The sequence below is a fragment of the Hydra vulgaris genome, chromosome 14 (genome assembly GCF_038396675.1).
Source record: "Hydra vulgaris chromosome 14, alternate assembly HydraT2T_AEP".
NCBI lineage: Eukaryota > Metazoa > Cnidaria > Hydrozoa > Anthoathecata > Hydridae > Hydra > Hydra vulgaris.
In genome coordinates, this window is record NC_088933.1 from 24,390,001 (window position 1) to 24,407,295 (window position 17,295).

The 17,295-nt window shown below is 27.3% G+C and overlaps 2 protein-coding genes across 3 annotated transcripts in view; one reads left to right on the forward strand and one right to left on the reverse strand.

The window, feature by feature from the left end:
- LOC100210880 (protein DD3-3) overlaps positions 1 to 5,442 on the forward strand; it is an 86,671-nt gene extending 81,229 nt beyond the window's left edge. Inside the window, exons 14-15 of the mRNA XM_065818261.1 lie at positions 4,691 to 4,900; positions 4,971 to 5,442. Coding sequence (XP_065674333.1) covers positions 4,691 to 4,900; positions 4,971 to 5,152 — 392 coding nt within the window. The 3' untranslated portion in view covers positions 5,153 to 5,442. The remainder of the gene's footprint in view (positions 1 to 4,690; positions 4,901 to 4,970) is intronic.
- Positions 5,443 to 12,820: 7,378 nt separating this feature from the next.
- Positions 12,821 to 17,295, reverse strand: part of LOC100214450 (uncharacterized) — a 101,820-nt gene continuing 97,345 nt past the window's right edge. For both annotated transcript variants that reach the window (XM_065818189.1, XM_065818190.1), the window contains 6 exons: positions 16,911 to 17,068; positions 14,639 to 14,854; positions 14,478 to 14,541; positions 14,111 to 14,360; positions 13,827 to 13,927; positions 12,821 to 13,422 (listed from right to left, as the gene is read on the reverse strand). In XM_065818189.1, coding sequence (XP_065674261.1) covers positions 13,054 to 13,422; positions 13,827 to 13,927; positions 14,111 to 14,360; positions 14,478 to 14,541; positions 14,639 to 14,854; positions 16,911 to 17,068 — 1,158 coding nt within the window. In that variant the 3' untranslated portion in view covers positions 12,821 to 13,053. The remainder of the gene's footprint in view (positions 13,423 to 13,826; positions 13,928 to 14,110; positions 14,361 to 14,477; positions 14,542 to 14,638; positions 14,855 to 16,910; positions 17,069 to 17,295) is intronic.

Here is a 17,295-nt window from a genome sequence, read left to right on the forward strand (position 1 = left end):
TTTTATTTGAGTTAAAGTTCACCAGCCACTGAGAGCCATATGTTGTAGCAGAAGTGAGATCCTTTTCAAGTATAAACACCAATTCCAAACAATCCAAAAAAGAGAGTTTTAGCTTCTTATTAAGACAAGAATAAATGGTAGTATTATCAGCAAATAATAACATCTTAGATGTGAGAATTTCTGGGAGATTTTTGATGTAAATTAAAACAAGTATAGGGCCAAAGGGAGAACCTTGAGGAACTCCTGAAGTTACAGAAAATTAAGAACAGTGCTGTCCATCAAGGACAACTTTTATAGTACATTTAGTAAAAAAGGATTTAATAATCTTAAAGATTTTACCTGATACACCGTAAAAAGAAATACCTATCAGTTATTACCGTTAACAAATCAGCAGTAAAATGAGAAGATCGATATCCATATTGATAATCAGAAAGTAAGTTATTAGATTTAAAATGATAGATTAGGTGTTTTTTAATTAAAGACTCAAAAACCTTGCCTATGACAGGAAGAAGACTAATGGGATAGTAGTTAGACAAGTCAGATTGCTTTCCAGAGTTTTTGAAAATAGGGATAAAATGTGCCTTATTTTAACCCTATTTTCAAAATTTAAAAAAACTATTTAACAAATACTTTGTTAAATAGTTTTGAAAATATAGATGAGCTCTGATAAGCACTTGTTAAATAGTTTTGAAAATATAGATGAACTCTGACAAACACTTCTGCAAGACTATAACAAATATGTTGTCCAGACCACAAGCTGTAAAAGAGTCTAAGCAGGAAATCATTTCAGAGACAGAAACTGAAGTGGTGCGAATGTCAAGCAATGGACCTGTTTGTTAGCTATATCAGGTAGGATGTAATTAGTGGAATGAAGAGATCAGATTGATGATGTTCTTAGCAAGCAGTTCAGCATTGTATTTAGGTGAGGTAACAAAATCTGAACCATGCAAGAGAGGTGGAATAACATATTCGCTCTTATTATAGACACTCTTAAAAATTTCCAGAAGTCTTAGAAGCCTAATTTTTGAGATCAATAATAGATTTCGTGACCTGAGAATAGCAGGTTTTGGCGCATGACAAAACCTTTTTACAATGGTTTTTAGCAATTGATATGGAAGTAATGGTTACAATTGGAAATTGCAACAGCACAATAAAATTAAATCCATGTATAAGGGTGAGGCTTGACTTGGAATCCTCAAGAGAGAATAAAAGATTTCATGCCAGCCTGAATTCAAGAAGTTACATATGAAGCACATTTATCAGCAGGAAGATAAAAGATTTCACAGTCCCTTAGCGTTAACTAAACTCTAAGTGTTCAAACTACAGTCTTCAACCTAAGAAACACACTAAACAGCTTAAAGCACATTTTGTTCAAAACTGCGCAGAAAGAGTCAACTTCAATACCAACCTTGTAATCAAACCAATGAACCCTTAAAAATGCAGTGATATATATATATATATATATATATATATATATATATATATATATATTTATATGTATATATATATGTATATATATATGTATATATATGTATATATATATATATACATATATACATATATATATACATATATATATATGTATATATATATATGTATATATATATATATATATATATATATATATATATATATATATATATATATATATATATATATATATATAATATATATATATATATATATATATATATATATATATATATATATATATATATATATATATATATATATATATATAAATATATATAGAACCCTTAGATGTTGTCCGAAAGTTTTTTCGATATTTTGTTGACAAAAAGTAAAAATTAAAATGCAAGACCGGAATTTTTTTTTTAATAATGATAGACTGCCTGCCCCAACCAAACCCTCAGTCAATGTAGCAGCACTCCCTTGCGGGTCAGGCTATTTGTCAGTCGATGTAGCAGCACTCCCTTGCGAGTCAGGCTATTTGTCAGTCGATGTAGCAGCACTCCCTTGCGAGTCAGGCTATTTGTCAGTCGATGTAGCAGCACTCCCTTGCGAGTCAGGCTATAAGATAGTCGATGTAGCAACACTCCGCGCATGATTTACAGTAAAAAAAATAAAAATAAAAACATTTTATTAAAAAAAATAAAAATAAAAACATTTTATTAAAAAAAATAAAAATAAAAACATTGTTTATATTGTTAAAAACATTCAAAATGTTATAAAAACATTCAGAATGTTTTTAAAAACATTCTGGTCAATTAAATTTGCGTTTTTGTGGTTTTTTTAAAAAACGATTAATTTGTAATTAAATTAATGGTTTTAACTTTCGTCCAACACGGAAATGTTGGACGAAAGTCAAAAGTAATTAAAAGTGACGTATGTGTTGGCGTAAGAATCACTTTTTTCCTTCCGCTCTTCCTAAAGCCAACAAACTATAGAACTATATATATATATATATATATATATATATATATATATATATATATATATATATATATATATATATATATATATATATATATATATATATATATATATATATATATATATATATATATATATACATAGGCGTAGAAAGAATTTTTTGGTGTTCGAGATAGGTAACTCTAGACATGGAGCAAACTCCAAACATTTATATGCTTATACTTATGTCAAATAATGACGGTTTGCAAAAAATTGCGATGATTGGAGGCTGGGTACAAAAAAGCCCCAAAATCTTCGCCCCCCCCCCCCTGCCCCAAACGTGAGAGCACCAAGTTGATGAAGTATTTTTTGTACTATTCTTAACTAGACTTATATTCATCGATAAATTTTAGATTTCATTTTAAAATATTTTAGCGTTCAAAAATTATGACCATATAAAGTTTAAACCCCCCTCAACTTCAGGGGGCTGCAAATTTTATATGGTAATAATTTCTAAACGCTAATAGATAATACTATGAAACTTAAAATTTATCGATGAATATAAGTCTAGTTAAGAATAGTACAAAAAATACTTCCTCAACTTGTTGCTCTCACGGTTGGGGCAGGGGGGGCGAAAATTTTGGGGCTTTTTTGTTCCCAGCTTCCAATCATCGCAGTTTTTTGCAAACAATCATTATTTGACATAAGTATAAACATATAAATGTTTGGAGTTTGCTCTATGTCTGGAAGTTACCTATCTCGAACACCAAAAAATTCTTTCTACGCCTCTGTATATATATATATATATGTAAATTATGTTAGTGTATTTTACAAATAGAGTGCTCAATGTTCTTAAAGAACAGAGCAATAATAAATTAGTAAAAAACACTTATCTAACTTTTATCTTCGACTTGAAGTTTCACCATTGCTGGATCATCAGGAAGAGTTACTAAATCTCAAAAAAAAGTCAATTTATAGAAAAAAATATTTTACAGGAAGTTATAAATTATTATAAAAAATTTTTAATTACTATATTTTTTTGTTAACGGGAAGTTACAGAAAGTAATTATGAAATAATTTTCTTTGGAATGGGGATAGTTTAATTTGGTCATTTGTTTTTATAATTTTTTTTTTTTTTTTTTATATAATTTTTTAAGAGGTATTAGAGGTAATAGAGGTATAAGAGGTAAAATTGATATATATATATATATATATATATATATATATATATATATATATATATATATATATATATATATATATATATATATATATATATATATATATATATATATATAAATTTTGTAGAAGTATATAAGCTGAGCAGTTCACGAGTCTTAACTCCATCATAGCTACCCAATTTTATAACAAAACATCCTTGAATTTTTTTTGTTTATATATTTTCTGAATAGAGTCTTCCATAAAGTACCTACGCATGTATGGGTACAGAGTGCCCAAAAACATACGAAGCATGCAAACGGCAGAGGTGTTAAAGACAGCAAGTAGTTACGCGATTTGACTATTTCTCGGTTTCTATCTCTCCTAAATCTTGATTTTTTTTTAACAAAAGTATTGTATGCAAATTTGTACAGCGGAAGTTTAAGGACGGGGGCGTTGATAACATACTGGTGCATGCAATGGAAAAGAAGGGTTCTAAGTTAGTAGTTTTACTGGAACATACTTTATGGATGTGTCCCCAAACGATTTTCTCATTGAATCCATGATTTAAAATTGTTTTATCCTAAATTTTTGCTGTAGTTGAGGGGTATAATCATTTAGTTTTATAAAAATGAATAAATATTTTATTTCATCTTTATTACTAACTTGAGAAAACAAGTTTACAACCTCAATGTTGTTTTTCCACTGATAAAATTTTCAAGTTTTTTTTTTAAGTTAGATTTATAATCTTTTAGTTTAATAAATGCTTATGCTGCAGCAACTCAAACTGAAATATTACTTTATGCAAAATTTATTGAAAATTATTAATTTTGGTTATAAACTTATAATTATTACAATTAACTTAAAGCTAGCTCTAAGTTAATTGCATTTAACATAACTTCTGATATTTAAGCAACATACATCAAATTACCCCATATAATAATTAAAAAAACTTATCACATCTTATATTTAGTTTTTTCTTCTAGGTACTCTAACTCTATTTACATATCAAGCTAGCTTGATATGTAAATGGAGATAGTGTACCTACAAGAAAAAATGGCATTATTTAACCTGTTTAGTACATTATATATAAGTAAAGACTTGTTTAATCAAGTTTCAGAAATAATGATTTTGTTTTCATTAAATGAGCTTGATTTAGGAGGATATGTTAATGTTGGAAATACGGACGGTAGTAACTTTTTGCAAGTAACTCCTTTTGGTCAGCTTGCAAACGGAGCAGAAGTAACCATGAAAATGAAAGTATTTTCAAGTGATGTCACAATTTATCGTTCTGAGAATTTTGTTAACTGGCAAAATATCCCTGTTACTTCTTTAAGTAGTACGCTTGCTCAGTTTCAAACATCGAAAGGTAAGCGAAAAAGTTAAGCGTTTGAACAAATACCATTGTATAGGTTTTACTTTTTTCCTGATTTTTTTAGGTGGTGTTTACATTGCACGGAAAAACAAAGACTATAAAACTCGAAACATTATAATTGGCGTAGTTGTTTGCTTTGTGATTTTGGCTATTTTGGTTGTTGGGAGCTTTCTTTATTTCAAAAAGCATCCAAATGCGTTTCCGGGTTTCCGGAAGTTAGGTTTTGGTTTTAAAAGTAAAGTTTGATAATTATGAAAGAATTTTCTGTTTTTTGTAAACTTTTGATTTTAAAGAATATATAAAATGACGAAGATGGTCAAACGAATGACAACGATTCCAAGTTATAATTTCGACAACAAAATATCAAATATTTGTGTCAAAATTTTCTTTAGCTATAATTTAATTTTTATTTCAATTTTTTTTAAATTATTTTTATATTGCACTTTTATACTTTTTTTTATAATTGCAATTAGCTTTATAATATAATGTTATTTATAGTGTTTTGTTTATTTTCTAAAAACAAATTTTTTTTTTTGCTTTTTTTTTTTTTTTTTTGTGACACTCGAGAGTTTCAAAGCTTAAGAAAAAAATTCTAATGAGGATAATGCCGCATTAGTATTAAATGACTATGAAATTGAAAAAAGTGATGACGAATCTGACAATGCTGAATGACGTTATTTATAGTGTTTTATATATTTATATATATATATATATATATAAATATATATATGTTATATTGTATAAAAAACTCCAGTAACTAATCTCTTTGTTGAACTTTTCTCCAAATATTTCCTTAAAATGTAATTGATTTTAATTAAATGAAATTTATTCATAAACTCTATTCTATCGATATTCGGTAATACTCTATTATATCGTATTCGGTAATTCAGATTTTGACTAATATATATATATATATATATATATATATATATATATATATATATATATATATATATATATATATATATATATATATATATATATATATATATTAAGAATCAAAAACTTTATCTGAAAGGTTACATAACTATATAAAAAGAAATTTTTTAAATTCGCAAAAAAGTTGAAATTTCAAAAAACGAATTATTGATAATAAGGGATTAAAATGAGCAAACAAGTAAAATTAAAAATAGTTTTAACATTGGGGCCGTGTTTTGTCTTTTCTCAAACTTAAGGGCATATTTTGGCTTTTCTTAAGCTGAATCTATGAATTTGTTCTCAATCTTTTTGTATCAATTTTGCACCGATATTAAATTCATAGATGATTTTTTTTAGGAGTTTCCGGAAATTCACTTAAAGTTCATTTAATTTTTTTGAAAATTTCCGAATTTTTTGCTATTGATTTGCGTCTTTTTTGCACAACTTTCCCCAACGATATTGACAACAATATCGTTGGGGAAAGTCGTGCAAAAAAGACGCTATAACAAAACTCAAAATAGTTAAGAGACCTTATAACATAGTTAACTAGCTACGCATAATCAAAGTTTGCGAAAATTACTTTAATATGAAACTTATGCTGTATAAATTAACATCGGAAAATCAAAATTGCATGCATGCATTCATAAAAGCCATTAACAAAGAAATACTATGGCTCATAACATCTTGGAGTTAGCCTATGCTAATAACACGCTCTTTTATGAAATCTTATAGTAGGTCGTGACTAGGTAATGCAGGTGGTCAAATTAAAGTGATTAGGTCAAAGAGACTTGGAATTTATAATTATTTCGTATTTTAAAATTTAATCGTTGTTTAACCTTTTTTTTTTTTTAACCACATGAGGGCGGGGCAAGATAGTGAAAATTATGAAAACCCATGAAGTAATAGTACTTTGTCACTGTTTTATCGTTATGATTCATTGAGTTTGCAAGTAGAAAAATTTGCAATAAAAATTAAAATGTAAAATTCATAAATTTGTTATCTAGCCACGTGACCGGAGCAACATGGTTTCTATGGTTTTTTTGTCTAAAACTTTGCAAATTTTTAAAAACAACCAACTCCTCAGACTAGCACAAGAAAACACGCGTTGCAAAAAGTTATACCTGAAAGACAACATCCATTATTATAACCGAAACCGAAGTATTTTTTTAAAGCGCAAATAAATAATATAAATCAATTGGTGTTTTGAAATACAAGAAATAAAGACAGTTTCTTTTTATCCATTTTTAAATGTTTTTGGTGAGTTGTTATATGAAAATCCATCTCACCCCCATTCTCCATCTTGCCCCGTTTTTCTATATGCACCCACAATTACCTGAAGAATCATAATTGTTTTGTTTTTTATCTTAATATAAGTATTATCAAATATGCAACTCGTTTTTCACCATCACGTCAAATTGTAAAGATATTTGGGTTCAAATCTTTAGCATTTGAGATAAGCAAAAGCTATTGCTAACCCATGGATGACCAAATCGCTATTCAAATGCTTAAAAAAAAAGCAAAAACTATATAACAAATTTCTAAAAAATAAAAACACAAATAATGAACTAAATTACAAAAAATATAAATACTTTTACCAATCACTAATCAAAAATGCAAAGTTATTTCAGTAGGCTAATCTCGAATTGCCAATTTAATAGTAAAAAAACATGGTCCATAATTAATAACATCATCGGAAAAGACAAAAATATTGCTCCTTCACTGCCTAAGAGAATTAATATTGACAGCACTGATATATTCTGTGGAAAAAGTTTCCAGATATTGTTAACCATAAACAGACTACATTAGAGCAATTTAAGGACGAATCAAAACAATTATTATTATTCATGGATATTTCCAACTTTAAATGTTTATTTTAAACTAAAAACAATCATATAAAAAATAGATTTAATTGTATCAACGATTAATTTAAATTAATACAAAATATTTAAAATAAAAAATATATAGATACAATATCACTGATGATGTTAATAATTTATCTAGTGATTATATTAATTATGAAATTTCATTTCTTATTGTCTTTTATCCTCAAGAAATTTTATTTTTTTGACTTTTTATTTTTTATTAATATATTTGTTAAACATTTTAGCAATTGTTTTCAACACTTCTTAAAAAAAAAAAAAAAAAAAAAAATTTTTTTAATTTCTAATTATATTAGTTATTTTCGGTTTTCATTTCTATTTGTTATTTTTATATATTATATATTTTTACGTTACGGTAATGTAGAATTTATTGCTATTATTTTTTTTTTAAATGGGGCTCGGCGATAAGGCTGAATACGCCTTCTTCTTGCTCCAGCCAATAGTTTATATAAATGTATTTGCAATGTAAACATTTTTAAACGGCAAAATAAATAATTACAAAAAAAAAAAAAAAAAAATTCTGTCAAAACCTAATCTCAAAAGAGTTCAACAAGTATTTCACAAATGTTGGACCTAAACTTGCCAAAAAAATATTGGCCACATCAGAATCATTTAAAACCTCAAATAACAAAATATTATATGATAATGAATTAAATTATAAAGAATTTGAAAAAGTATACTCTTCTTTAAAAAAAAAAAAATCCCCAGGATATGATGAAATCTCAAGTAATTTAGTGATTTTTAACAAAACTAACTTAAGCAAACCTTTGTTTCTTATACTGAAACTTTCATTAAAGTTCGGTATTTTCCCTGATGCTCTTAAAATAGCTAAAATAATCCCAATTTACAAATGCAACGATCATTCGGACATAACAAACTATAGACCTATATCATTACTTTCTGTATTCTCAAAATTGTTTGAACGCGTAATTTATAATAGAATATTCGAGTATTTCACTATAAACAGTTTGTTTTACCCAAAACAATTCGGGTTCCAGAAAAATCACTCAACTGAACATGCAATTATTGAAATAGTCAACCATATAACTAATGGTTTTAACAATAGCAAATATACTTTAGGAGTATCTATAGATCTATCTAAAGCATTCAATACAGTTGACCATTGCATTCTCTTAGAAAAAATGAAGCATTACTGTATAAATAATACAACATATTCCTGGATAAAAAGTTATCTTACAGATAGTAAGCAATATGTTCATAATGAACAATCCGGAACATTAAATGTTGTATGCGGAGTACCGCAGGGATCAATCCTTGGTCCGCTCCTATTCCTTATTTATGTATAATGTTTGCAGATGATGCAAATCTATTTCTTACCAATAATAATATTAAACATCTCTATTCAGATATGAATATGGAATTACATAAAGTTAATATTTGGTTTAGGGCAAACAAACTGTCACTTAATGTTGAGAAAACAAATTATACTCTATTTCATAAAAAAACAAACAAGAATTAAACATTCCACTTAAGTTGCCGGAACTTTATTTAAATGATAAATTAATTAAAAAGCAAACAAGTATAAAGTTCCTAGGAATTCTTGTCGATGAAAGTTTATCCTGGCTTCCCCAGATAAACTATATTCAATAAAAATCACCAGAACTATTGGCGTAATGTATCGAGTCCGCCCATACGTGAATATTTCAAGTCTCAAATTGATATATATTTTGGACTGTTTCACTGTTTCATTAACTATGCTAATATATCATGGGCAAGTACGCATAAAACAAAACTTGAAAAATTTTATAAGCTACAAAAACACGCTTGCCGAATCATATACTCTAAATTTAAACGTGAACATGCAAAACCTCTTATGAAAGATATGAAAATCTATCAGCATCTAATTTTTATGTATAGGTACTACAACAATCTTTTACCTGTAAATTTTGATGATAAGTTCGAAATAAAGCTAAATGATAAGTATAATCTAAGATCAAATAGAAACATTAACAATAAATTGCCTCGGAAATGTGACAAACTCTCAGAATGTTGTATATCTTATCGAGGACCTAATGTATGGAATGAATGTCAAAAGGATTTTAAGTTTACGGTGAAGTCCTTAAGTTCATTTAAGTTTCAAGCAAAAAAAGAAATTTTTAAAATGTAATGATCTCAATAATTAAAAAATTATTTTGATTTCATCTAATTAATTTTTTGTTTGTTTGACTATTTTACCGGTAACTTTGCTACTTATTTGCTTCTTAATACGAGCTTTATATTATATGTGTTTATATACTTCTTAATACGAGCTTTATATTATATGTGTTTATATACTTCTTAATACGAGCTTTATATTATACGTGTTTATATACTTCTTAATACGAGCTTTATATTATACGTGTTTATATACTTCTTAATACGAGCTTTATATTATACGTGTTTATATACTTCTTAATACGAGCTTTATATTATACGTGTTATATACTTCTATACGATCTCTTTGTATATTTATTATGAGTTTTATATTTATATTATACTCGATATTAATGCTGTATATTTAGGATTTATTAAAACGATTTATTACTCTTCTTATTTATTATATAAATCTACGATTTATTATTCTTTTAAAAGGGATTCAATGAAAAGATTGCGATAACGTAATGTTATCCTTATCTTCTTTGAGCTCCTATCTGTTTTAACCTTATTTTATTGTAATACTAGTGTATACTCTTGTAACATAATTTATTTTTTATATATTTAAACGAGCATTGTAAAAATAATTATACTATGTTAAACAGAAAAAAAAAAAAAAAAGATAAAATTCTTAATATTGTCAGAAAAATTTTTTTCAAATTGATGTCCACCAGGGTCTTAAAAGAAGAGCATTTTTATAGAGATTTTTAAAAACAAAAATAATTTTTCTAAAATTTATTAACAAAAAATATTGTAAAAAAAAGATTCTTAAAAGACTTTGAAGAAAATGTTTTTTTTTATCAATAATATAAAAATTATTCATTTTGATCAAAAACGAATATTATTTTTAAAATTGTTATGAAAATACGCTTCTTTTTAGACTTGTTGACATATTTTTGAAATTTTTCTGACAATATTAGGGATTTGGTTGCAATATAACTCTTTCAGAAGACTGGTGTAGAAATATAACTTAGCAAACGATGTGACAAACTTAAAATTTTTAAACAATTTTCTTGATTTGATGATTGTATTGGACTTAGTGAATACAAACAGGAATATAACTTTGATGAAATGAAAAATAAGTGCATCAATATACCCTTGTTCTTCTTTTAACCGATATTGTTTGCCTAATTGTTTAATTAGTTATTGTTGATATTACTGCATGTTGTACGAATAGTGTTCATTCTTTGCTGTGTGACGTCTTGCGTGGACGATGGAAAAGCAATTCACGAATTTGATGAGAAATTTTTGAAGTTTGTCTACTGTAATAAAAAGACAGCACTTTGACTATAGTCAGTGTCTACTTAATAAAACAACATCAAAACCAAGTTAGAGTAAGCAAGTAACAACATCAAAAGTTAGAGTAAGCAAGCCTAAATGTTAATAGTTGCAGTCTAATTATTAAAAAAAATAAAATCATATTTTTATTAACTAAAAAAAAAAAAAAAAAAAAAAAATTATATAATATATATAGTTAAACAGCCGTAATAGAATTAACCCTTCAACAGTCCCTTGTTATTTTTAAAATACGGTCGCTATTAGTAAAGCTTATGTTTGTGAAGTTGTCTCTAAATGTCCCGTGTTTTTAAAATCATCGTGTTTTTTTACTAATAGAATAAAGTTTTTTACTATTTTTAAAATTATTAATTACTACAAAATGTTATTATTCAAGTTTAAGAACATATAAATCATACTACATAAGCACAAAATTTAAAAAATGCATTCACTGATATTCACTTTTTGTATGATAATTGGAAAAGCATGGAGCTGCACAAAGTCCTACATCACGTTCTACACGTGTGTGGTATGTTACAAACACCTACTTTGAGCATTAATCTTTTATTATTATTTTTAATAATCATTTATCAAATATATGTTTTCATTATTGATTCATCAAATGTATAATTTTCTATCATTTCGTGAGTAAATATTTACTTTTTGATAATTATTTTTGCACCGAAAGAACTTACTTATTTGTTTTATTTAAAATTTAAGTGAACACGTGTTAAAGTGAATTATTGAAACAAAAGCTCTGTAATTATGTAGTAATAAATTGTGACAAGAAGACGCATAATTACTGATGAACAAAAAGGGAATATAAGGAGATGCATAAAACCGTAATATTACGGCATGGACATTTGGAAACACTTTTAGTTTGCGTAATATTACGGCATGGACATTTGGAAACACTTTTAGTTTGCGTAATATTACGGCATGGACATTTGGAAACACTTTTAGTTTGCGTAATATTACGGCATGGACATTTGGAAATCACTTTAAGTTTGCGTAATAGTACGGCATGGACTATTAACGGGTTAATACGAGTGGAGGAAGTAATAATAACAATAATAAAGATAACTCCAATAATATTAATAACAATAGTCATGACAAAAATAATAATCTAATAATACTAGTAATACACACATATATACAATACGCGCGCGCACACACACACTTAAGTACATACACATATTTTTTGAATATATTAAATTTGTTTATTTAGGAAAGAGTAGATTAAATTGTTTTTTATACATAGTTTGACTGGAAAGCTTGATTTTATACTTTGATGTTTTATAGACTTATGTCTATATGTAACAGAACGGTGTTTGAAGGCTGGTAGGTTCAAATTATTAATGGATCATACTACACGAATAGAGTGTTTATTTTTTTATAAAAAAATATAAAGAAAAAAAAAGACAACTACTTTTTAGGAAATCTTAACTCTACAGCTTTAAAGTCTGAAACAAAAACAAGTCGACAACAGTGTCATGTTATAAGAGTTGTTGTTTTGGACTCATAACTCATAAAGATTAATGAAAGATTTAACGAATGAAAAATCGTATCTTCATTTCTGAAAAAGATCAATTTTGTAGTTGAGGTTGTTTTACGCCCACGTTTATGCCCAGTTGAGGTTGTTTATGTTGTTGAGTTGAGGTTGCTCGAATTAAAAGGAAAACAAAAGTTAAAATCAGTTAATCTTTTTTTTTTCTTTAGCTATTTACAAATTATATTTTTTATATTACACATTTATATTAGGAATCATGCTTATCATATTTCTTATTACAATTTTTACTTCTAATTAAGTAATTTAAGCACATACTCAATGAACTTAAAGTAAATTCCAGTACATAATTATGGGTAGTTCATGCTCACAAACATGTTTATGCTCACAAACAGTTAAAAGTAACAAAAGTTTTAACTTATTGATGCTAATGACCTCAAGGTGTTAGTTTCGCTAGACGGAGTAATCTTTTTAGGGGGTTCAATTCGTATTAAATTTCGATCTGATTCTATTAATGGAAATATCGAATTGCTACGTTTAGCTTTGCGACTCCGAGTAAAAAGTTCATGAATGCTTTCTTCCTCATATGGATTGTAAAATTTAGGAGGTTTGGTCTTTAAATTCTTCCGTCCTCGATTAGCCTGTGATAAACCTGTAACTGATTTTTTCGTTGCTTTAGACTTGGAATGCGGTAACGTATCAACCAGATCATTCATAAGATCTTCATCAACAAGATAACGTTCTTGGCGTGATTCAGCTGTGCACAAACAGCAATCTCGAACCTATTGAAAAATTTTTCCATTTTTTTAAAGTCGTTTAAAACGATTTTAGATGTCGCTTTTTTCGTTTTGTTATCGCTTCAAAAAATTTTTGTTGTCGGTTTTGTAAGTATTACTTATTTAACATTGGTTTAAAACTTTATAAAATATATATAATACTTATAAAAAAGCTTTACAATTAATACATTTATATATTGCTTTTTACAAATTCAGCACGACTGATACGCTATACATCTAGTGTATATAAGTGTATATTGTCTAGGTTACGATATGTAATAACTATATACACTTATATAAAACTTAGTACACAGCCAAATTTTTCTTATCTTTAAACTCATTTGAAAAAGTTGATAACGTTACAATGCAACCTAAATTATTTAAAAGTTAAAAAAATTTCTTTAACTAACCTCGCATGGTTGATGAACTACCTGACTCCATACGTGAGATACAAAGTTACCAAAATATTGACGGTTTAATGCACATATTCTTCCTTGCCAAGATACATAACCTATCATAAAAAAAAACTAATAAATATATTTTATCACGTGTTTATTTCCATTCAGGAATTCACATCATTACTGCTACAAAGTATGAATGAGAGAACATAGCAACACACAGCGTAACTCAACATAAACTGTAAAAAGCACTTTTCAAAATGATCAAAAATGTAAATAAAATGTAATAAATCTGCCTTTTGCGTCCAAAACAACTATGGATGGTACTCCTATAATGTTAAATAGTTCAGCGGTTGTAGGTAGAGAGAGGTTATTGCCAGATATACTACGCCGTACAATAAGACTATCAACGTTTTGTTCACAGGTGCATAAGTGACGGACTGACGACATATCTGACCAACCATTTTCATTGTAAATTTCTTGCAGCTTTGACAAATGAGATTTGGAAGATTCACCACTATGAGTGCAGCAAGTTACAAAAGCAAACTAAATTAACATTAAAAATGTGTTTAAATCTAGTAAAATAACAACAAAAATTAAAATAACAACAAAAAATGAATAAAATGAAAAAAATGAATAGCTATAATAGAACTAGGAAATTACATTGTATGGATTTTCATCAGCATATTTAGTCAGAAGATGAAGAAGCCGAACAGATGGTCGACACCTAGAATAAGAAGGAATTATAATATTTATAAAGAAAAATAAACATAAATTCAATAAACTTTTTGAAGTGCTTGAAGTGAACAAATATCAAGTTTTACCAGTTTGTCCAAAACAAAATAAATGTCGGTTTCCCAGATTTCTCCACCAATGGTTTCCATTCCAAGCTTCTAATTTCAACACCTTGTACTAATGGAGCAGCAACACCATTTGTTATAAAGCCACGATAAGGAATTGGTTTTCCTGGTTTATCATATTTTCGGCTTGAGTCCAAATTTAGGATATTTTCATAACTACAGCAACTCGATTGAGAATATCTTAAATAAAAAACAATAACACTAACAAATTGTATTTTAGAATATATATACTTTAAAGAATATTTACAAGAGGGATTATTTACAACGGAGAGAATGAACAAAGGAGAGGGGGTATCAACAACAATAGCACTATTTAACTATTTTCTTTACTTTTTAATGTTATAGAAGAAATAACAACCCCCCTTCCCACTGATTATAATGAACAGCTTACTCAAGCTAACGCTGTCGAGTATAATTGCTTAAAAATTTTCACTATTTGCATTATTGCTATAAAATATTGATAAAGCTATATATGGTTTGTCTCCCTCCTCAAGGATGGGTTCTTATTTGTTCTTATGAACACAACCTGTGACAGAAGTTATTAAAGTTCTAATTTGAGATTTTTATTTTTTACATTTATTAAGCTGATCAGACTTTTTGTTTTCTAAATTTATAAATTTTTGGGTATTTCATATATAAAATAACCAAAAAAATCATGTTAGTTACATCAAATGCCCAAAACGGAAGCAAGATGGTCAGTATGCAAGATGGTCAGTATGCAAGATGGTCAGTATGTAAGCATTAAAATTGATCTTTAAAATCCTTGATCCAAAAAAAAACTAAAAATTTGATTAAAAAAAAAATAAAAAAATTACAAGGTTTTTTTGGGCCCAAAAATGTATTACACTCAAATTTAAATTTCATTAAAACCCACACTCTAAACACAACATATGCCCAAAATTTCAGTTGAGCAAAAAAGCACAAGCACAAGCAAGCTCATGAAAAGCTGACTTTAATACCGACAGTTGGAGGAAGATTAATTGACCAAAATCTAAAGGTGTCTTATAATTTATAAATCTTTTTGTGAAAAAGATTTCAAATTTAAAAAAATCATATTTAGTGATGAACCAAATTTTTCTGTCTGAAACCAAAATAATTTTTTTGTTCAAAAAAATACCATACTTGCTTTATTGCTCTACAATTTCAATGTGGTGAAGTGGATGATGGTGAAGGTGGTGGAGTATGAATATGGATTACTTAAGATAGATCAATTTGTCTTTGCTTATTTGAAAAAAGAATGAATCAGTACATTAAAACTCAAGAAAACAATTCCAATAAACACAAATTTTTAAACGGACAACTCTGAATGGTTTTTGGAACAAAATGTTTCTTACTACAAAGCATAAACCATATTAATATGGTTAAAAAAATAAATAATGGTAGAAACAAACAGAAAATTAGATTGCAAGGTAATCAAATGACCTTAAAGCAAAGTCCATACATTTTTGATTGGTTTAGATAACCAGATCTTATCCCAATCAAAAATATATGGACTGCAGTTAATGAAAACAATTTTTTCTGTTTCTGTTTTACTGAAAACATTCAAAAAACATTAAGTGGAAAAAAACTTTACCAGATTGATTATTGCCATATTCTTTAACATAAACAGATAGCAATAGTGATGTAGATATATGAAGTTGCATTGATCATAATATATTACAATATTTGAGTAATGAAGATAGAAAAAATCAAAAAAATGCGTTTTCAAGCATTTTTGTGTTATATTTGTATTATATGAAGTTGTATTGCAACGACCATGTTGTCATTACTTATTATACTCACTCATTCATTAATAACACAATAAATAAGAATTTTTCTTTTATTCTTTATTACTATTATTTCATTTTTTTTTTTTTTTTTAATATTTAAGTGCCCCAAGAAGACCTAACGGTCTTGTCACAGAGTACTGCGGAAGTGCATTTAACCAGGAAGTTCATGCCTCCTTCCTTACTGTGACACGAAAATATGTCCAAAGCTCGTTTCGAACCTCGATCTCCAGCTTATAAAGCAAGCGCTCTAACCACTGTGCCTCGGCCGCACTTTTTTGTTTTAGAAATTTTTTTTTTTTTAAATGTAATCACCTTATTAAAGCCTCAAAAAAAGGTGCCAATTTATTTAAAATTTTATTCAATGTAAGACTCATGCCAAATAGATCCTGAGTTTAAAAATTTAAGCAGGATTGTATGTATTATTGTGAAATTAGCTGAAAAATAAAATATCTAAAAAAAATTCTTACCCAGCTCCTTTAATGTGACTCTCAAAGTAACAAAAAAATGAAAATGGAAGGAACTCATCACTGTTTATACTAACAGTGTTCGAATACCCACTACTACCAACAGGATGCTGTGTTGTGGTAATAACACTAATCATGTGTACTTTGGTATCGCATGGCAACTTGATAAAAAAAAAACATCACAAATAATTTTAGATAAATTTAACAGAACATGATCAAACCACTTATTTCATAATGTTATAGGTGTTTAATGTTTTATGTTTGTTATATGTGTTTAATGTTTTATGTTTGTAATATGTGTTTAATGTTTTATGGTTGTTATATGTGTTTAATATTTGTTAATCTAATTTGGCAGTATCAGAATTAACAATTCAGGTGATTTAAACAA